This window comes from Ptychodera flava, chromosome 20 (genome assembly GCF_041260155.1).
Source record: "Ptychodera flava strain L36383 chromosome 20, AS_Pfla_20210202, whole genome shotgun sequence".
Taxonomy (NCBI): Eukaryota; Metazoa; Hemichordata; class Enteropneusta; family Ptychoderidae; genus Ptychodera; species Ptychodera flava.
The window spans coordinates 24,853,765-24,876,026 of record NC_091947.1 but is presented as its reverse complement, the minus strand read 5'-3'; the positions used below and the strand labels follow the sequence as shown (position 1 = coordinate 24,876,026).

Here is a 22,262-nt window from a genome sequence, read left to right as displayed (position 1 = left end):
ACCACTGATTTTTTTTTGCTTGATTTGGTGAGAGAAGGGTTGAATGTTTCCTTGCTGTAAGTTTGAGCAAAACTTTTGAGTTTCGAGGTGCGCACTACGTAAAATACAAATGCCATCGACAATAGTTTCGTTTCTGCTGACCATCATGATATGAATATACCCCATATGTCATCATCATGTCCCAGAAGTGTAACACTCTGTGTCACGAATGATTAATTGATAAACACCAGAAAGCTATTTTTAAGTTATTTTGTTTACATTCATAAAGAGTCAAGTGACCATTTCGGAAGAGCAACAATAAAACATCAGTGGTTGTAACAGTAGATGATGACGATAATGATGACGATCATCATCGTCATCGTCAGCATCTAGGTGATAGTGATAACAACAATAGAAATAAAAGTTGTTTATATTTAAAAAGCTTTTATTTTTGTATAAATATGAATTATAAATATAAGACAACTGATACTTTAAGGAAACGCTTTAAATACAACAAGGTGGCAGTAGTTATTATAATATTGTATAAAAAAAAATCTGAGAGGTACAAAAATAGCAGCCATTCGTTAAACGAAATTTGAACTAAGCACAACACTATCGTGCTCAAATTTATTCTTTGAGGATCGGACAAACATGCAAGGGCGAACTACTTTCTGGAGACTTCCTAAAATAAATATCTTCAGAGTCTGCGGAAGGAGAGATCTACTGGTAACGTCTTTGAGAAGTAAAGGCTTTAACTTTGATTTTTCATTGCGTACAACATTACATCTTAAGTACATCTTAAGTACATCTTAAGTACAATAATTGCATTTGTGTTAAAAACAACACTACAATATTTTTTGCTGCCCACTTGAATCCATTGGATTTAAGCCAAAGCAGAACTTGGACTTGTAATGAAATATCAAAACCATTGACATGCGCGCTGTAATACACATGCATAAAATAACGTCAATGTATTTCATTGTATCGATAAGACACCTAAGTATTTAGGTATATGAAAAATTTCTTTTCAGAAAAATTTAAATGTATCATTACAATAGTATAAAATTGTCTCGAACTTGATTATTATGCTTGATTATTACGTTATAATGCTATATGAAATATTTCAGTAACTTATGAGTTATCTCCTTATTCGTTAATACTGGTGCAGAGAAAGTCAAGGCACAAAACGTACAAAATAATGTTTGTACCAAACAAATCATCCGTCTTTTTGTGTGCCTGTGTAAAACATCAACACTCCAAGTAATGATTAATACTGATGTGGTGATATTGTCTCTGCATCATCGTGCTCCTTTTTGAAGTACTCGTGATTTAAGTAGAATATGCCTCGGGTAAAGGTATTCGGACTCACAAACTTTTGTAATACTTTTTAGTCAACCACTTGTGGGGGCCAATTTTGCAGTTCAGGGAGTATCTAAATTTTTCACCTGCTCATTTTTGACAAACAAAATCACAAATTCAATTGTTTGCCAATGAAGTAAATATAGACGTGGCGGCCATTTTGAATTCAAAGATCGGTAAAGTAAGGCAATTTGTCCCTTTTATTATTATTGATCCCCAGATTGATTTGGAAGAGAGTGATTGAAAGGAGGAAAGGTTGTTCAAAAGTGTAAGTCTTTCAAATTCGAGGCACATACTACCTTTGTTTGATTCATTTGTCTCGACGTCGTCGCAAAATTGTCAGTATGTCAGCATTCGAACATCTCCGTCAGGTTCTTCCTTCAAGTTGGCTTCAGAAGCGATCAAAATATGATGTCACTTCTGGTGTCTCTGAAGTTCCTGCTGCCTAAAGTGAGACGGCTGAAGTCGGAAATGGCGCCTCCAGTACACGTGCAGTACAGGTACAGTCCCTCAAGCACTTTCAAAGCTCGCAGATATCTGAGTGACCGGTTGCTGAGCACGACAAATTCGTCATTACCAGCAATGGATTTAACATTCCATGCGTCCTCGACAAATCCTTCCTGATATAGCTGCAGCAATGACAAAAATAAAGAAAGTCTTCGATAAGAGATCAGCGAAGTGTACTTTATCAATGTAATTAAGTCATTTAAAGTTATTTATATTTTATTAAAAACAAACTGGGTCGAAAAAATCAACACGGATACTAAGGATACGGCGGGCACATGAACTCTAGCCAACATGGGGAAACCCGATCCATATAAACACATGGCAGTAATGTGACCCCGGCAAGGTTATAACAGTGGTACAGACACATTTCACTGACACTACTGAATAGAAAACATGTTGCCTTAAACGAATTTAATCTTCAGTAAACATAACTAATAGCAAAGTGTTAACAAGGCCAGTGTTAGTCGTGTGGAAGAGAATGTGTATAGTGGCAAACTACTTCCCTTGGGTCATTCGCTGTATTTTTCCATCTATATGTATGTGTTGTTATGACTTTTCGCTCTCTCTCTCTCTCTCTCTCTCTCTCTCTCTCTCTCTCTCTCTCTCTCTCTCTCTCCCATAACACAGAATACGACGTTTACTCACCACTGTATCAATTTTTTCGACAACCCTTGACAGACTCAAGTTCAAGTGGTCGTACTCGTCAAGGAAAGCTGCCTCGCTGTCAATAATCTCTTCGAGATACATAACGTCAATAAATCTCTTGAAAATTAGAAAGTTGTTCCTGTGAGAAACAAGTGTCTGGTTCACCTATAAAATAGAAATAGAGTGAGGAAAATTAAGTGACTGGTAAAATCAAAACCCGATATCACAGACGAAAAGAAGACCTCATGTTACATTTTAAAAAAGAAGAAACTTGAAAGTTATTATTTTAATCCATGTCATTTCCTTGGAAGAGGTAATATAACTGCTATTTACCATAAAATCACGCACGAATCAAACAAGGATACGAAATTGTCGTTTCGAAATTATTCATCACATGAGAAACGCCCCCACTCCTCTTCGAATATTAAAGGCCACACGCAGTTACTGTGACAACATGGGATATTAATAATCAGGAATTCAAAATGAGGGACAAAGATTTGTGTGTCGACATAAAATAAAAATGAAAGCAACGTTACGTTGAGTTTATATACCTTCATTCTGATCAGTTGGTGCAGAGGCTTCATCACTGCTTGGGGAATACCAGGTATTATAAAAATATCCGCTTCATTGTCAACATCTGGGTCACCGAACTTTTCTTCTTTCTGTAATGGTGCAAGAAATCCGAGTGATGACCTAGTTTACACACGATAAAAACATCCATCCGGTGTGTTTTCACAAAAAAGTAAAATGCGGGAACATCGATCGGTTATCCGAATGACGCCGGTGATTTCCTAGTCTGTTCTGTGGTATCATTGATATGATGACGTCATACAGACGTGTACACCAAATCGATGTGAGTACGCCACTTCCCTTGTGTGAGTTAGGGCCGCAATGCAAACTAGTGGAAAACAAGGGAGCTGTTTGTTTAAATTTCTCCAGTTCATTAAATTTGCCTAAAACGCCCTATATATTTCAGAATTATTGACTTTCGTCTGTCATTATTTTAAACAAATGTTAATGCGCTAAAATATTCTGAATATCTCTGGTCAAAACAGAAGAGAACATGTAATCAAACAGCTAAGAGTGATATTTTTAAGACATGGTTAATGGATCTCTGGAAAAGACATTAAAACTATCACGAAATATGTGATTGCCATTAAGGTAGTATGCGTCTCGAAAGTGAAAGACTTAAACCCTTGCTCAAATTTCCCTTAAGAAATCTTTCAACCAATCTCTTTCAAAATCAAGGATAAAAATCGGGGGACACAGTGTATATTTTGGTACAAGAGAAACAAATAACCAAAGATTAATATTTACCGATATTCAAAATTCAAAATGGCCGCCATGCCTGTGTTAACTCTATGGAGAAAAATAAAATTTTCGAATTTCGAAAAACTAAGCCGATAAAAAGTTTTCTTACACCAAGAGCTTTAAAATGAACCCCCACAAGTGGTATATAAGAAACGAATTGTAAAAGTTTGAGAGTCGGAATATCTGTCCCCGAGGTGCGATCTACCTTAATACTTGAAACTTTTGCCCAAACTTTCCGCAAGAAAGCTTTCAACCATTCCATTTTGAAATTAGAACAAAGATCAGGGGTCATCGTGCAAAATTTGTCACAAGAGAAGATAATTACCCACCGTCTCTGAGTTAACTTTATGGGAAAAATGAATTTTTGACTTTCAAGAAAACTAAGCTCGGAAAAGTCTGTTTACTCCATTGGCTTCACAAACTGAGCCCCTATTAGAGGTAGACCAAAATGTATCGTAAAAATTTTCAGAGTGCAAGTACCTGTCCAAGAGGCGCATTCTAAGTTAAAGGAACAACAGCCTTGATTTTTGATAGCATTTTCGTTATTTTCGGGGTTTTTTTCAAAAATGGCGTCTTGAGGGGTCGCGGCCGGAAAAGTGTAACAACTGAAAGCTCGGTTATTGAACCACTCACTTTTGAGAGAAGAGATTATTTGGCCGAATGGTTTTGTCTGTGGCTTCACCGCTAGGTGACTGGATGCCCTGCGTTGAGGGTTCGAACCCGAAGAGATTATTTGGCCGAGTGGTTTTGTCTATGGCTTCACCGCTAGGTGACTGGATACCCTGCCTTTCGGTTCGAACCCGATTGAAAACATCGTAATCATTCGTCCTCTCTCTAAAGTATGTTAAGACACGAAGTATAAGCCTTGCAAACATAATATGCAGTGCCGTTAATTGCAATTGCGTTCCACTTCCAGCACTATAATTGGACATCACTTACATAAAGCTGTGGTAACAAAGAAATAATAAGCTTTTCGACATGATTTGACGAGCGGAGCAGGAAATCTTAATTTTAAACGTAAATAGTGGAAAGCACATGAAAAGTTACTTAGTTGAGGCAGTTTTAAGTGACCACGACTAAATTCATCCGAATATTAAACATGGAGCTGGTCAAAATGAGGAATAAAGAGACAAATTCATATGGGCTAGGGTAAAGCGAGTTCAAATGCATTTCGGAGACATTATCCAGCAGTCCAAACCGAGGAAACGGTACTCTTAGACTCACCAGTCTATCGAATGTTTGTTTATTGACATCGATAAGGTTCGACGTCTCGAGTAGAAGTTCCATGTACGCCGACCGTATGCCAGTGCGTCTTGTCTGCAAGCTGGGTCGCTGAGTGTTGTTGTCTATCGATGGCAAAGCGGCGCCCTCTGCAAGGAAATCTCCAGCTCCACTGAATATAGAAATGGCTATCAGACCTGCAAAAAAAATGAGAAACCCGTCTCAAAAAAAGTTGCAAGGCAAATGGACCGTGACGTTCAACAACAATATAACGAGCAAGTGAAAAACGAATAATGGGGACCGAGAATTTACAACAATTGAAAGCATCCGCAATTAAAGACTCCCATGTAGAATAGAACTGTCTTAAGATTTAGTTGACCACCAATTATGACTTGTGACTTAATGCAAGGCGTGTGTGCGAAATGCCGGGAGGATGGTGAGAAGAATCGACTTTGGTAGATCAAGAGAAAGGAATAGTGCGAAGAGAACAACTACATACATAATATTTTTGAAATGCTGGCGAATGAGATGGTCGACACGGATTGAATGAGCGGCATCTTTTTAACAGTCGTGTTTCCAAATTAACCTCTTTCAAAGATGGGCAATAAGCAGTGAAGATTTGTTTGTAACTTTCTGAATATCACACAATCGGGTCGCAGCATCTTATAGGGCTCGGCGCGGCGGAAGCCACGGGATGACGGGGAGAACGGCCGAGTGTTTATTACTGGATATTACAGAGGGGGAATTTAGTTCTTCTAAGCTTCAACATCTTACCTATGAGAGGGATGCTTAAGTCTGTAATGTCGATTTTTTACAATTAGTCACTTGCCGCTAAAGTGTGTGAAGGTTGTGACGTAACGAAAAGTAAAAGTAAGTTAGCCGTCATCACGGGCATCCCGGTCACTGATGAATCATCAAAATCCACATCAAAGGACATAGGCCTGCACACTACACATATAATGGCAGCCATTCACTCTCAAAATAGTTAATTGCTCCCTCCCCTCTTCATGAAGTCCCTTTTAGCCATCATAAAAATTTAAGGAAGACAAAACCAGCGATTCCCTGTGCCTAGCAGTTTCATGACATACGTTTGTTACCGTATATAGTAGGTGTAAACCCGACGACGTCCAACAGTCTTCGGGACATAAAAGACTGAAGGGTATTCACAAATGGGACGTTAGATGTAATTTTGGTTAGTTATGTCAGGAGTATAAACCATGGAAACGCCAGTAAATTCAGGAAAAATGGATACTAAGGCATGCTACTAAAGTTACCAAGGTAGAAATAGAAATATTACCAGCTTTCCTTGGCTGAACACCATGGGATGACGAGTGCCTCTGAGGGCATCAAGTTGGCCTAGTCAGGGAATTACGAGGGAGCGACTTGTCAGCGTGGCGTCTCATTCCCACCAATGCATCGAGGTCAACTCTTTGCTCCATGGGGAACGTCAAGATTACAACGCACTGTACATTCATGAGGAATGCGGTGGAGGGACTCAGATTTACCTCCGGCACCTCCATTCGACATTACACTTATCCAGGGGCAGATCTCACCCCTCCCGTTTGCGCTCTGCGTTAGCTTTACGATTCCATCATCAGAGCATGAAAGAAAACATTCCCGGTTTGCGGGTATACGGGGTCACTATAAGAGTGAAATCGTTCGGCGACATCTACAGTATCTTTCCGAGACTGTATCCTACAACCTTTTCCCGTAATCCTTTGGTTCACTATTCCCAGCACAACAAAGGCATACGGTTAGCCCAATCCAAACACTAGCCTTTAGTTGATCAAATATAGATGTCTTTTAACAGAATGAAATGCACGGTTTTTAAACAACGATCCTTGGCAGTGTAAGCTCCCGAGTGATTTTCCTCTTCGTGGTCGACTGAACGCCGTAGCGGGCAAAGCCTCATCATCACCTACTCCGACGCACGAATACAGCGAACAGAGAACAAAGCGCCCACATCCTTTCGGTTCTGTTTCTACAATACGGATAGCTTTCGGAGAAATTAAGGAATACAAAATTCGTGCGAATTCCACTGAATGTAATCCAAAGCCGTTTAATGCAAACGAAACTTATGAGTTCTGGGAAACGATAGCCAGCCTTAGAGTTCATTTCAGGTCAGGCTCGCTGAGGGCGCTATTCAAACTTAGCTGTTGCACGATGTTGCCAGTCTCAGGGATCGTATTCTGAAACAACATCGCATAAAAGGGTTACCCATGTAATAAAAAAAATTAACAAATATCTCAAGCATGGGAATACTAGAAGTATTTCCTTTAAAGGCTGGGTATTAACTGCTAATATGAATGACTGCGTCAAATTTGTGCTATTCTGTATCTTATTATCACAGACTATAGCAGTGCATACCATGCATAGCAAACTTAAAATTGTGGAGTTTCATTCGGAGGGACCAACGTCAAATAACACGGTTTTCCTGTGAAAGATGTGAAGACTTTGGTAAAATAAGCTAACATCTTTCTTTCAATACTGATGAAAGGATTAAAAGGACGGGGTCTTATTTTGCGGTTTTTTGGGAGGTTTTGTTTTTGGGGGTTTTTTGTGTGACATCAAGAATGCGTGAAATACTGAACAAATACTTAAGTGTACAAAATGATGACTGTACACAACTTCAACAATGTTGAATAAAGAGTTGGTGTCCTATTCTATATGCGAAAGGCACCGCCAATCAAGATTTCGTTACAAAAGCTTGCTTGATGTCTGACACAAAACTTTATGTAACATTGTAATTTTCAGCGTGCATGGCTAGAGACCAGTAAATTTGTACACTGAACTTGACTTAACGGTTGAGACCCTAATATGTTTCACTGAATGTTTAATCTTGTCTGGCTGCAAGTAGAGTTCAGGTTGTGTGCAGTTGACTGGTCTGTCAGCATATCTCAAGTTAAACAACGCAAAAAACCTTTCATTTAAGAAAAAATATTTTTAAAAGCTCAATAAAGAGCCACTTCGTCCGTCTTAAAGTACTCACAGTTGTTGGCCAAATTACATGAGAAGTCCCCCAGACAAGGACACTTCAACCGGACTACTGAAGTATTTCATTGAAAAGTTTCACAATAAACTATCCAGTAACATCATTATCAACTTTCAATTTCAAAGTCAGAAACACACAGATCCTCATGGTGTATAGCAATGACCCGGATGTTGAATGACTGGAAGTCACCAGGACTCCCGAGAATGAATTTTCCAATATCTTAACAGGATCTTCTAAGTGAAGTTACGATGACATAAAAAAACGACGGAAACATCCTGTTCCGTGAAAACTAGGGCGGATGGGTGACAAATGACTGGCTGGGACAGGGGAAAATAATTATGGCAATTGGAGGGGAGAAAACACACACATACGAGAGAAAATTGCCTGAATAGTAATCAAAACAGCTGAATTCTACCCTAGGTACATGGAAACAGACCATTGGATTAATTGTTCATGACGGAAGTTACGATGTCCTTGCTTCAAAGAGGAAAACCAAAATTTAAAGCAAAACGCTGTCCCAAAAATAGATTGACCAGAAATGGCATAAAGTTAAAGTCAAATTGGCTAAAAGTAGACTGAAAAACTTACTCGTCATGGTACCGTCAACTACAAAATTCACAGCAAAAATAATGAGCAATATGGTGAATGGTGGAAGATATTTCAAATAAACCTTTTTTAAGTTACCAGAAAGCATGGCCAAAAAAATTAAATTTAAGTTCCTGGGTAATGTCATTTTTGTGGCCAGGATGAAAGTATAGAACACGCTTTATGTTGTTGCGGCTATGTTTTAGAATTTTGACAAAAATTTGTTTTTTTACTTTTGTTAGAAAACACAAAATTTTTTTATTAAAAAAACGTATGCATAAATTGACAATAACAATCATTAAATTGCAACGCATGAGACTGTCATTTATGGTATCACTTCCTTTGTAAAATGTACAGTAAGGAATAAAAGTATTCAACATTTGTTCTATTATGAGGTCATGACCCTTAAATCCTGATCAAGCCATTGTGAAATGCTATTTGTCTGCATGGATGACGTTGTAATTTATTTATGAGGTGCAGAATCAGATTGATAATAGCTCGGTAAGCCCTGAAGATGAAGCATGCGCCTTCATTTTCTTAAGCACTACTGTCTGTTTTCAGACCATTCCTTGGTACTCTCACCATTTACTTTTGTAGAGTGGACATCACTCTCTATATTAACGCAGGACATATCTGCTGTCAAAGTTTCATGCCGAAATTTTAACTTTTCAAAGAAAAGGTTGCTTCGAGAAGAGATAAGCGTCTGGCCCGATGTATCTTGGGAGACAAAACGGGATGCATTTCCTACTGTTTTATCATATCAAGCGGGAATTTGGACTGTCGGACCGTGAAATATTTCTTCCCCGGGAAAACTTGAGAGTCAACTCCGGATTTGAGTTTGTGAATATTACATGCACAAAGGGACCCTTAGTTAGTATGTTAGTGAGAAAACTTCCCGTATCGTTACCGGGAATCCAGCGCGCTCATGGACACACTGTATTCATTTCTGTAATACTACCGAACTGGGTGCAAAATTGTATGCTCTAAGTCTGTGGGTATATAAATATCAAAACACAATACATTCAGCAGACTGTCCCCTTAGTGGAAGGCCGTTGCGTAGATCATGGGGTGAACGCGATGGCCTACAGCCAGTAACTGTTGCCGAGAACTAAGTTATTGAAGATTTCAATAGAATTGTGTTTACACACTAGGTAGAAAAAAAAGACATTGATCTCGGAAGAAAGGAAAACTTTCGCACTTTTAAACGAGATCTCGTTGGTTTGAAAGCCTCTGAATGACGAAAGGTAACTGCTGTCGAGAAAAGCCAAGCGACTGGGGCCAGTCTAGATCATGTGTTACCTATGCTTCAGATGGCCACAAGCCAGACATAAATTTGGATATTTTCCCAAGTCATCCACAAATAAAACTATGCCATGTATTAGACGATATCATGATGATGTATGCTGAACTATACTGACTTGCTTTCATTTTAACTAAGGAAGTTTCCCAGGAATTTCAAGACGAAGTGATTCTCCGAGGTCACAGATGAATTTCGTTTACACAACCCTTGTCACAGCAGACATGTGTAAGACTGGATGCCCTGTCATTGACTGTTTGCTTGTTTATCTAAAGAAAGTTTCAAGACTTAGTCTATCTCTTGTAGGGGCTTATTTTGAAACTCTTAACGTACATTAAAACTTTAAGAGTCTTACTTTTGTGAAACACAAAATTTATGGGTTTTTCGCCATAAAGTAAATACAGGGATGGCAGCTATATCAAACTTCGAAAATCCGTAAATTTTATTGTAATTTGTACTTCTAGACCCCTGATTGTTATTCTTAATTTTGAAAGGGGTGGTTGAAAGTTTATTTTTGGTGAAATTTTAAACAAAAGTTTAAGTCTTTCACTTTCGAGGTGCGTGTATGTGAATACTGTCGGCGGATAACGTTAAAGTACACATTAGGAAGAACCACCCTCTTACTGATGACATTATCCCCACCTACAAAAGCGACAGTTGTCAAATGTGTTTGTGACTGAAGTTGAAAATATCTGTCTGTACGCTCTTCCGCACAAAAACAATCGGGTTTAACACGTTGATTTGTAAAATTTGTATTTGATATTTGAAACCTAATTTCTGTTAATAGTAATCACATTTGTATCAGTTGGTCATCTTAAAGTTTGCAATTTGTGCATATTAGAGGAGATTACGGGTATCTAAAGATTGAAAAATTCAATATAACATTTCACGTCGAAGAATAACATTAAAGCCCCGCTAGCTGTATCTTTGAGCATCATTTGATGATTTTACTTTCAAGGTAAAAGTTTGTGAGAATGTACTGATTTAGATGTGTGTACACTTATTATTAACTAGCCGCTGGGACTGTATATGCAATTTTGAACAAGATAAAGATAACACTGTGATTAAATGTTTGCCCATGATTAAATCGGAGCTCCATGTGGAAAAGTAAAAACCATTGATACTTTGCATATCTGCACTGCAATCTTCACACAAACTGCACAGAGTAGTCAATGTAATGCCTAGGGGTCAATGTCTTCAACTGTGATATTGTATGTTTTGTTTCCCTTGTAATGTTACCAATCATTTGAAAATGGCGGGAAATCAAAATGAACATTTAATTTCAAGTTGAATTTACTTGTCAAATGTTTCACAAAGGAATCATGGCAATGGTTTTCATAATGCCTTAAAGCCTCATATCCCTTCAGAGGGTAGAATTCAGAGAAAAGCAGTAGAGAATAGGAAGGTGTTTTGAGGTCAACAAATTCCAAGAGTTGCAGCTAGTGGGGCTTTAATATATCTAATCGATTTCTGATGAAACTAACATACCTGGAACACTAGTGGAAAATAGTAAAAACTCTACTGCTTGAGATCTGGTAAACAGTACATTGTAGATGGCATGTCTTCGGGATTTCAAAATTTAACGCTCAAGCTATTTAAGAATTGGAATATTTATGTCACAAATAGTTTTGGTGTTTGCTCCGCAAATTGTCATCTTAAACCACTCTGCACTTCTGCACTTTCCTTCTCTGAGGAACATTGTAATTCGTCTATGTCACTATGTCCTCTTTACATGTGTGTGTGTGTGTGTGTGTGTGTGTGTGTGTGTGTGTGTGTGTGTGTGTAAGAGAGAGAGAGAGAGAAACTGCCATGAGTTCTAAAGGTTTTGGGTGGGAATTATTGAGCATGCGAGTTGAAATAAAGATCATTACACTTTAATCTTTTAAAAAGGGTATTTAACTTTATTTCTTGTTTCTTCTATCATGAAAATCAGAGTTTTAAAGTCTGACTATATGAACGTTCCGTGGGCATAAACCTTATGGAAGCGCCTGGTCCTTCTGAGTATATGTATACACTAATATAGACTATAACAATGCTGATCTCTGTAATTAAATACTAAACTCGCTCAGTCCCTGATTCACAAAGTTGCCTCTACTAATCACTATTCAATGCTGACTTGGCCCAAAATTGTCTGGCTAAGCCAGCCCCACGCAAACGCGAGTCAAAATTAACCGGCTGGCTTAGGCTGGGCTGGCTTATTACGAACTTTCCGCGAGGGCACGAGCTACGTAGCCAACGAAAGGCTGTGGGTGAGTCTAGCGAAATTCTTAAAATACTTTGTGAATTCAAACATGAACAATACTGAAACGGGAAGTTAGAAGAAGACGGATGATTGGCAGTGATACTTTTGTGAGATCTCAATTTTATCAAGTTGAAATTATACATGAAACACGATTGGAACTAATTTGGGATAATTGGAGGGTGAAGTAATGTCTGTTTAATCTGCAAATGTAACCTCATCTACTTTTCCTTTCACATTATACGCTTGTTTTATGAGTAATTTGCGATATTGCAACATTCAGCTATAGGGCACCTAACATTTTGGAGAAATTTGCACAATATCAAAATCCAATTATCCCAAATTAGTTCCAATCGTGTTATGAGAGAAATGCGACTTTTAGGAAATTGATATCGGCCGGCAATAAACCATTCTGTGAAACACTAATGGGCAACTTCCTGTTCTTCTCTAACTTTCTGATTTTTTCTTATGACTTTTGTAATAGTACTCTACATTCAAGAAGCAAGAGCGTTGGTAATCCATGAACGTTTGCAGGATCCCATTGGTGTTGTTGTTGTTTATCTCCTCCGGGATTGACTGTGAGTCGACCTCTTCACCGTCTGTGCTTGACTGGGATAAATGCGAGAGCTGTGAAAACACACGAGTAATGAGTTACAACTTCGTTTTGCAAAGAATTTGCTTTTTTTATGTAGACTTTGCTTTTTGTCACTATTTCAGTCGACGACAAAAGCAATGCCCGCCCTCGTCATGAAAAAAACACACACTCAAATGATTGCCTGACCTCACCACAATCCATCAGTATGGAGGCCCTCTTCCGAAATACGGAACCTTTCTTTAAAATACCCAAATGTATTGAAGGACTTTAATGGGTATTAGCAACTACGAGGATACGAAACCTTGAAGCCGACTAATACGACTTTGTTAACAACTTTGAAATAAAGAGTGATTGAGAATAGGTCAACGGGTATTGTGACAAAACCTTCGACGATTTTACTGACACATACAAAAGTGTCAGTTTCTTCATATCCTGAGTGGTGACGGGCTCGTGTACTGAAAGCGAAGCTGGTGAAAGTTGAAATGCGTCAGCTAAGATGGCGTAACCAAGTTCAGGAAGTTTTAAATCGTAGTTAACAGGTAGTTACTAGACTCACCACAACGGTCATTTTCGTTATCACACGATCCGTATGATGTGCCAGACTTGCGAATTGCTCCTCATAGTCGGTCGGTCCACTGGTCTGCAACCTCTGCATGCATAATTTGTACACCTGGAGATGGGATTTGTGGAGTTGAAGTACTTCCGCTTCCTGTGCAGGAAAGAATCAAAATAGTGGTCTGAATAGACTGCCCACAGACCCCTCTTGCCTTCTTTGTTTAAAATATAAATGAAGCCTTTGTCGTAAGTGCAGTAGAACAGGTGCGAACAATGTGAGTGCACCCGAAAACGAGGGCCGAAGGTTCGAGGGCGAGTATCGAAGGCACGAGGCACGTATGCATGTATCCAGCGAAACGTTCGAGCTGCACCGACTTCTCACTGCTACACAGGCGAAGTAAAAGCAAAAACTAAAAGGACAGCGAAGCCAATGAAGGCTGAACAGAAAACGTAATTAAGCGGTGAAACATTGTATCTTACATGGTAACGAATTTCAGGTTTTGCGTAACACCTGGAAGTACTCACCTTCATCTTTCTACGAACAACATGAACAGGAGTCAAAGGCACAGGCAACTTTGGTGGCGCTGTATACCTGGTTGAACCACCCTGTAGGAGAAAGACACAAGGTGAAGTTGGATTTGGCCCGCTCTTTAGGACTGTATCATTTGTAGGAGATCCTAATTTACTTTAGGTTTGCAAATAGTGAGCGTGGACTACGATTTATTGGGATTAATTGCAGTACCATCGAAATCGTGCCTATGCATCCAAATTTTTGGGGCAAACATGAAAACTCAAGACGACCCGAGTCGAGCGGGGGACATCAAGACCTCCCAAGTATCAGTCCAATTTTGACACACGCGCCGCACCGCCCCTCTCATGGCGTGGCAATTAAGACTGATCACATTGGCAGCAAAATGTCTGAAAACTTTTACAATATTTCGGGAAATGCTAACGTTTCTTTTGATTGTATTCAGAGTTCCTGATTTACACGTCTGCACCATGAAAAATACCTTTCTTGACGTAATTTGCGTAGTGTGGAAACGATCAAGCTCGCCCGTGAGGCGACAATTTTACTTTTATTTGCCGTCCTTGGATTTTTGAAAAATCTACCTGCCAGCGAGGGAAAAAAACGCAGACAAAAAATACAAGTGTCTTAACATAAGCTCAGTTTTTAGTTGGTTTCTTTTGGGAAAATATTTTTATTTGCAATTGTGTTAACATTGTGTTTGTTTTCTTAATTTTCTCTGAAAACCTACCAGCAGGCGGACGGTAAACAAAGAATTTTATTTAAAGCGCCTTACTAAATTTGGAGATTTTTCCTGTAAGCTCTTGGAGGTACAGTTACATTAATATTCTTGCGAAAGAAGAATAAAGTAATACAGTTTCTGTCGATCAACATTTTGGCTTTGCGTTGCCCAGTGGCGTATGCGTTCACCACCACAACAAAAATCTAGATAGTTATGTCAGAGTCTTGTTCCATCCTGAGAGTTTGACCGCAGTCTTTCAGGGTTGATAAAAATATCGATAGGAAGGAAGTCGTAACTTTTGATAAGGACGATTTGAACAATCACTTCGACTTTCAAAGGATTGATACGTATTGCATATTGATACAATGTTGGTGCAAGTTAAACTCCTTTCATTTCCAGCAAGAGTGTCAGACTATGAGGGCGCACGCAAAGAGCCATTTTCCAATCATCGGCGTAAAGGGTCTCGGTGCCCCTAGGCTCGACTCGGGTGTCTCAGGTTTGTTTGCAAAATTTTTGTGAAGTCCTGAACTCAGAACGTGATATCTGGGCCAATTCGTATGCTTATACAGCGTCAAGCGAATCACTAAGGCATGCACAATTCATGGCTGCGCCTTATTAAATCTCGATATTAGTCCCCACTTCAAGTAGACTTTAATTTAATGAAGCTTTGAAACTGTGCCGGTTGAGGAATATCTCCGATAAAACCCCTTGGTCGCCAAGGTAGCCGACTTGGTTCAAAGTTGAAAGGGAAAGTAGGGCTCTTTATGTTTCGTTTGCTGGTTGATCCATGGAGCTCCGTTTCTAGCTCCATGGTTGATCGTCAGCGCTCCGGCCACCGGGTAACAGTCAAGTGGATTGCACTGGTGCATTTCGCAAATGTAAAATTGTTGTTCCCTTGCATACAATGCTGATCCTTTTCTTTGCTTTAAATCAGGAAGCTCAAAGCGATTTATCTATTCCACTCCCAGGGCAACAACAGATTATACGCATGAACGAATCAAATTAGATATTTTATATCTAATATTCCTAAGTGGGACTCGGAAGGTGATATGACCGCCATATATTTCGCAATGTATGAAACGTGAGTTTAAGTGATGACTAAATTTAAATGGATCTCAACATTTCAAGATAATGAAGCACGTCACGAGTTCAAGATATCTGATAAATTTAAATATGACAGCCATGATGAAGTTCCAGCATGAGTTATTATTAGTATATCTCATTACACTGTATGCATGCAAGAAATTATTCATCGTAATTGTGAACGGCCCGTCGATGATTGCAGTCGTGACTATAGTTGATAGGAGACGAAATTGACGGCAAGAAGACTGGCTGTAGTAATACACATGTATTAGAGACTGCGCCAAGTGATTTTTTTTGTCTGGTGTGTGCAACACGATCGCCCAATACTATGCAGGGATATCGCGACATGTTGCAACTGTTATGTGCCTGATATATCCATTATCATGGAAAATGGTTCTCAGGTTCAGAAAAAAAAACAATTGAAAGACATCATGCGATCCTCGCTTGCGGATCATCATGAGAGTCGCTAACCGAATGAATGTCGTTCGCAATAATAATGGCAAATCCATCTTTACGTAATATACGCTGAAGTTAAGGACGACAGGACTCGCTATCAAAATGGCCATGATGGTGGTGCGTGCTAACAATCAACTTGATAAGAAACTGCTGAATTTCAATCAGTTAGAAGGGGCATCGCTAATGGAATATCTGGAGTGCGTAGTTGCCATTGCAGTTGACGTCTTGTTTGTGAAACCCATAGAACAACTTTCACTTTTCTTGATGTGAAATAGTAGGCCAGTTTTCAAATCTGACGGAATCGACGCAGTGTTTGACGGTTTTCCCTCTCTCATAAGAACACAAGCATAACGACTATATCTGAAAGTGTACTGGATTATTCAAGTACACAGTTTAAGTTTCAGAATTATACAACCAAATGTATGTCACTGAAGCAACGGGTCAAGACCATTATTATACTCATGCAAATACGAATTAATCTATTACATAATGAATGCCCTTGCCTTAGTGTCAGTTGCCATTAACAAGTGTCATTTCTTCTTAAGAAATCAAACGACGTTTAAACTCATTTTTGCCGCCAAGCTCTAAGAATGTGGCTTATATTAGGCCTAGGACTACAAATATTTCGGAAACTCCTTCAGGATTGTTCAGCGATTCGCAAGGAATACAACTACTTCACTCAGTCAACTCGCAGTGGAGGTGAATAAATTTGAGACTTTATAGGTACAAATTTGAGACTTGCCTTTTATGATTTTCGTCCACACGTTAAAGGCTAAATTACAGGGAATGGCATTCCAAATGACATATAGTCGTAAAATATTACGGACGCACCGCCAAAGACATTCGAAAAATTCAGCTTAAGTGTGTGTGTGTGAAACCTGCAGAATTCCACTACTTCGTCTACACAAGGGCGAAATAACACTTATAAGCACAACACTTGGCTCAGTTTTTTATGAACTCAATACTTTTGTTAAAAACAGAAAGCGTGTCTAGGCTTTCCGGCGCGGTGGCATTATAAATGCGACATACCAACACGATTCACTAGCCGATCGATTACACCAGACTGCATTGCGCAACGGCTTATACTAGCTTCAACAAGAGTAATGCCGATGAATGGCGTGTATCGGTGGTCGATCTCAGATGTGGAAATCGTTTTAACGATACTTACAAAATTCGCATCCAGGAATCTTTCTAGCTCGCTATTCAGTGTTTGGCACTCATCTCTCAAAAGCTGATACTTTCGGGAAAGGCTCCCAGAAGACTGCATGACTGTGAGCGGACTGTTCGCCTCACGGTGGCCAGTTCGACTTTGGTGCTTGCCTGGCGACGGCCTCTCTGTGCGCGGCTGTTGTCACTCACGATTGGTCCGATTGGTCAGTGGCCTCCTTGGAGTGCAGTAGATTTTGATATGTCCGAAGTTTGTGTCTGAGTCGCAGTTTGCTTTATATAACAAGGTCTGTGATTACGTGAGGAGCTTGGTACACGGCTCAACATACAATAATATTTGTTTTCGAACACTATCAGCCTGGAAAACGGAAAGATACAGAAGATGAGCATGTTTAATAGATAGGAGAGCGGCAACAACAGCAGGGAGGCCCCTAGACTTGGTTCAAGTTGATGAATTTTTAACAAATAAAATCATTTACAACAGTTTTTTTGTTTCTCTTCCATTTCATACAAACCTATATAAAATTTGACAGGCCAAGCCAGACTTTCCGACCGATCGAACACGGTATATTGGAGTCTGCGCAGTAGTGAGTTAGTTTCTGCCGGATGTGATTCCGGGTGAAACTCTCCTGTATCGCACACACCCCACTCATTGAGTTTAAAACCACTCACACTCTTCATATGAAAACGGAACACAAATCATCACGTTCACCCGGGGCGTATTTTCCGGCTTAAAGTCATTTCGCTACAAGGACTCAAGACATTTCAAAACTGCCGTTTCCGATGTTTCAGTGTGTTGTTTCATTCAATTATTCAACACACTTCATATTCTTGTCGAACCTGTATAGTGTTTTATTAAACTCTTTCAACCGCGGCGGTCAAAATCGTATGCAGCTCCGTATCTACTGCCGTGATAACTGATGATCATCTTCAAAAAGTCATGTGACACACGATGGCTATCCGCCTTGTGAATGAAGAAAATTTGTTAAATCGTCGTAGGGACGTGTGTTGGTTTCTTGGCAAAGTAATGTAAAGTAACGATGGACTAATTGGGACGATCATCGGGAAATAGAGTAGTGCCGAAAAGTCTTTGGTCAAGGGAGCCGAATCGACTTGGGCCGCAACGGTTCAGTGCCGAAACGTCAAAAAACCAACAACAGTACGCTGAAGAGTACTGGTGAACGATGTCAGACATGTGTACAGAAAAATTCCCATGGCCAGTGTAGCATATAACTCTCTTGACGTCGCACGGCTGCCATTAATCGCTCTTGGAATAGAATTTATCGAGTTGTTTACTCCAGCCTTTTACCTCTTGAATAAGAAGAAAGGATAGAATTCGACGTAGGCTGTTATAGGTCATACAGTACATAGGATTAACACTATAGGGTAGGCGCTAAACAGAGGAGCTAGTATAATCCTCTTTGATTTGGGTTAGTGACGGAAGAAAAGTCCCTCCTAGACTTGGTTCAAGTCGGTGAATTTCCAAAACAACCTTTTGTAATAGTTTCTCTTGTGTCTCTCCTATTTCATACACACCTATTTGGAATTTAGCAGCCCAGGCCTCAGGTCAGGTTTTTTCTTGCGATTAATTCGAACGTGTTACCTTTGAGTCTGCGCAGTAGTGAGTTAGATTCTGTCGGATTCAGGGGGAAACTCCCCTGCATAGCGTTCACCCCACTCATCGCGCTCACCCTACTCACACGTTTCACATGAAAAGAGAACATAAAACATCGCGTTCACCCCACTCAAACATTCACAAGTCACAGACTTGAACCAAGTCTACATCCCTCCCTGCTAGCTGATATTCTGGCCTAGAATCTGTACGTAGGATACTGAGAATGCCGTACAAATAAAACGACGGTGCGGTGAGGTTCTAGGCAATTGAAGCTTTGAAACCGCTCCTCTGTGTTACACGCTTTCGGTCGCGATAGAGCGGCTTGCGATCTATCGGTAACGATTTGAAGCCCAGGAGCTAACAGATGTAGCATTCCTAGCCGCAATACTACTCACCAGGGCTTTCACATGCGCAACTTGAAAGAAATCTAATATGTAGAAGTGATATGAGCTACTTACCTTCTTCTCGAACTCCTCGTTCGTTATGACGATGATGCAGTGTTCAGCTGATATTTATGACAGACGTACCGAATCTGCCCTTGGCATTTGAACGAGTTTACCCCCTTGGATTTGGTTTACCCTCGTTTCAGAGATGCAGGTGACGTCACGCGAGTTGGCATGATGTCATGGAGATTTTCCCAGTCTAACGGCGCATGCGCGAAACCAGAATTTAATGTCCTCATTTTCTCGGCTCAGCGGAAGCACATCACTTGGAAAGTAACACTAGTGAAATCGTCATATTGTTTCCTTTGCAGGCTTTGCAGGGCTCCCGCTACCCGATCGCCAATTAGCCAAATGCGAAAGAAAGTTAAAAATGGCTACAAAAATTCCAGTTTGGCGAACATAGTGGCTAATGAATTTTTCCTGCCCAGGTGCCACCTCAACAAAAAACTACCGCTATAAAAAAGTTGTAAGATTTTGAAACAGTTTACTCTCCTTCCTACAAAGTTGCAATGTATTGAAACAGTTTACTCTCCTTTCTACAAAGTTACAAATTCCCTGGTACGTGGAGCAGACATTGTTGCTGTTCCGTCTGCGGTACACAGAGGCTTTGTTTTGCCTCCGTACCGTGAGCCCCGTTCCTCCTTCAGTCTATCTGGAAGTTTTACCTACTTTGCTAGAATCAAAATTTGGCCTGCAAATACTCAGTTTGATAGTAAAAACCGTATTTTAAAAGGGAAATTTCACAAACGGAGCAATAATACAAAGGAAGAGGAGAAAAACTGTGGTTTTCTGAAAGGTCAAGTCTAGGTCATCTCATCATGTGATGTCATGCATGAAGACCCTTTAAGTGTACAATTATGATTCAAAAGAGCCACCTAGGGTGGTCCAATAGGTAAAAGGTAATTTTGGTGTCTTCCAATTTAAATTGCATTCAGCTTGACTGTCAGTTTTAAATTAAATTTATTAAGAGTCATTGCAAAGGGATATTGTCAACAGTAATTGCAGATTATTCAATACAAATTGAACAAATATTTCTTTAATGTAAAAACTATCAGGAATATCATACAAAACATCTTGATTTGTAAAATTAGGAACTCCTGAATGCCAAGAAAGCTGTAATTGCCACGCTTAATCGAGATCATAAACTGGCTAAAAGTTGCTCAAAGTGGCTACAAGATTTTTGATTTGGCTAATCAGTTGGCTAATCATTTTGGTGACTTAGGGGGAGCCCTGCTTTGTCATAAAGGTTACCACTAACCATGGGTCTGCTCTATTCATTTGAACTTGATCTAGCCCTCACGGCACCATACCAAGGCCAAGCCACAGTCACTACACAAAATGATCGTGAAGTTGACACAGAGCTTCACATCCTAGGATGTGGAGAGATAAATGATTAGATGACATCATCCAAACAGAAATGCCAGATATTTTACCGGTGTCGTCTTCAGAGAAAAGCGTAACATTAGACGGACACGGAACATCAGAGCGGAAGCTTGGCATTCTACAAACCGGTACTTGATCAAACGGTTCTTTTCAGAGTGACCGACCTTACAAATAAGCCTTGTAAACGGTCTTCTTAAAAAGCCTTGAGGCTTTACAGATGGCATTTGCACGATTAAAGATATTCTTGTCATTTCTTGGAAATTGACGGAGAGCGACATCAGGGCATTGGCCCCACTCCTAGACGATATAGTACTTGCAAGTCAACGGATGTCGAAGACAAATTCTGCTAATCTTCATTTTATCAATGCTGTTTTTAAAGAATGGCGGAAAGGCGGAATCTACTGAATTATCTACTGATATGTCCACTCTGTGCAAATTTGAATGATGAATATTTACCTCCTAAGATTTGTATCGATCCGCAGTGTCACAAATTGAAGTCTTTTTGGTTCATCAAATACATTTGTATTAGAAATACCACTAGCACAAACCTGTACACATTTGATCACAAAGCGATGACATCGAGGGACTCAACACATGTAAATCTTTGCAATAGAAGGGGGTTTTCTGATTCAATTTGTGACTCTGTACGATTCAGAATCCAGGAGAACTTTGTATACATATGTAAATGGTTCTTCACTTGCATGGGCCGATGCTGCCCTTTAAACGCAATACAATATTCCGTACACTTTGATATTGAGTAGGCTGCGGAAGACCAGTCACTCAAGGCAAGGCTGTACACTTCCACTCTTGTCTGCATGGCTAGGAATGGTCGTGTTGGGCTGCATTCTCAAATACTGGTGAGGGGGGCTGGAGGAAATCAAGGGGATTTGAAATTCTGGGGTAGAAGAGGGAGACTTGAAAGTTTTGCTCTGCATATATAAAGGGGGAGGCGAACCTTAAAATATTTTGGTTCCTTATGATTTTTTACATTTTCAGATTTCATAGTTAGGTAGATAATTCAATGGAAAATTGATAACATTTTATGTCATTCAATGGTTCTGATATTAGTAATAATTAAATCTAAAGGTATTTCGTCGCATTTCATGATTTATATTTCGAAACAATCTAAAAGTGTATAAATGCCATTGCACTTTTATAATAAAAAAAACAAGTAGGCCTTGTAACAAGGCAGAAGCTGCAACTGTTGATAATGTTGGGTTTTTTTTCAATTTTTCTATCAATGTATCAAATACAGTTTCTGAATCTTGGTCATATGACGCTCACGACAGTAAAACGTACCTGTACACAATATCAGACCGGGAAGCAACACACACAAGACAAGCTGTCTTGACGGTTATCAATAAACAAGACCGGGATTATAGGTGTTTCACTGTTTACAAAAAAATGTTAACGTTGACTATGGTACACAAAAACAGTGCATCTCCTTGAACGAAATGGTACAGTTTAATTACTTTCCTATGGCAATATGCAGCAGTCTTATGGCATATTGATATTTCGATGTGTACATGAAATGTAACTGACAGCAATATAAGTGTACACAACAAATAGATAGATGTGTTGAT

At 39.6% G+C, this 22,262-nt stretch overlaps 2 protein-coding genes across 2 annotated transcripts; both read right to left on the bottom strand.

Annotated features, from left to right (window-relative positions):
• Window positions 1-415: 415 nt before the first annotated feature.
• Window positions 416-7,112, bottom strand: LOC139119642 (uncharacterized). The gene is made up of 5 exons (XM_070683474.1): window positions 6,320-7,112; window positions 5,026-5,219; window positions 3,042-3,152; window positions 2,491-2,655; window positions 416-1,967 (listed from the first exon to the last, which is right to left on the bottom strand). The coding sequence occupies exons 2-5, from the start codon at window positions 5,086-5,088 to the stop codon at window positions 1,740-1,742; spliced, it is 567 nt and encodes a 188-aa protein (XP_070539575.1). The 5' UTR covers window positions 5,089-5,219; window positions 6,320-7,112; the 3' UTR covers window positions 416-1,739.
• A 4,657-nt stretch (window positions 7,113-11,769) lies between these two features.
• LOC139120392 (uncharacterized) lies at window positions 11,770-19,459 on the bottom strand. Its single transcript, XM_070684774.1, has 5 exons — window positions 19,312-19,459; window positions 17,240-17,596; window positions 13,811-13,891; window positions 13,287-13,439; window positions 11,770-12,762 (listed from the first exon to the last, which is right to left on the bottom strand). The coding sequence occupies exons 2-5, from the start codon at window positions 17,336-17,338 to the stop codon at window positions 12,583-12,585; spliced, it is 513 nt and encodes a 170-aa protein (XP_070540875.1). The 5' UTR covers window positions 17,339-17,596; window positions 19,312-19,459; the 3' UTR covers window positions 11,770-12,582.
• Between the last annotated feature and the right edge of the window lie 2,803 nt (window positions 19,460-22,262).

Bases quoted from the DNA above. Each gene is read 5' to 3' on its own strand.
- LOC139119642 (XM_070683474.1), bottom strand. From the start codon at position 5,088: ATGGAACTTCTACTCGAGACGTCGAACCTTATCGATGTCAATAAACAA. The intron at 2,656-3,041 runs GTATATAAACTC...TCTATTTTATAG, and splicing joins ACCAACTGATCAGAATGAAG to GTGAACCAGACACTTGTTTC. The intron at 1,968-2,490 runs GTGAGTAAACGT...TCATTGCTGCAG, and splicing joins TCGAAAAAATTGATACAGTG to CTATATCAGGAAGGATTTGT.
- LOC139120392 (XM_070684774.1), bottom strand. From the start codon at position 17,338: ATGCAGTCTTCTGGGAGCCTTTCCCGAAAGTATCAGCTTTTGAGAGAT. The intron at 13,892-17,239 runs GTAAGTATCGTT...TTTCTCCTACAG, and splicing joins GATTCCTGGATGCGAATTTT to GGTGGTTCAACCAGGTATAC. The intron at 13,440-13,810 runs GTGAGTACTTCC...TTTCCTGCACAG, and splicing joins TTGTTCGTAGAAAGATGAAG to GAAGCGGAAGTACTTCAACT.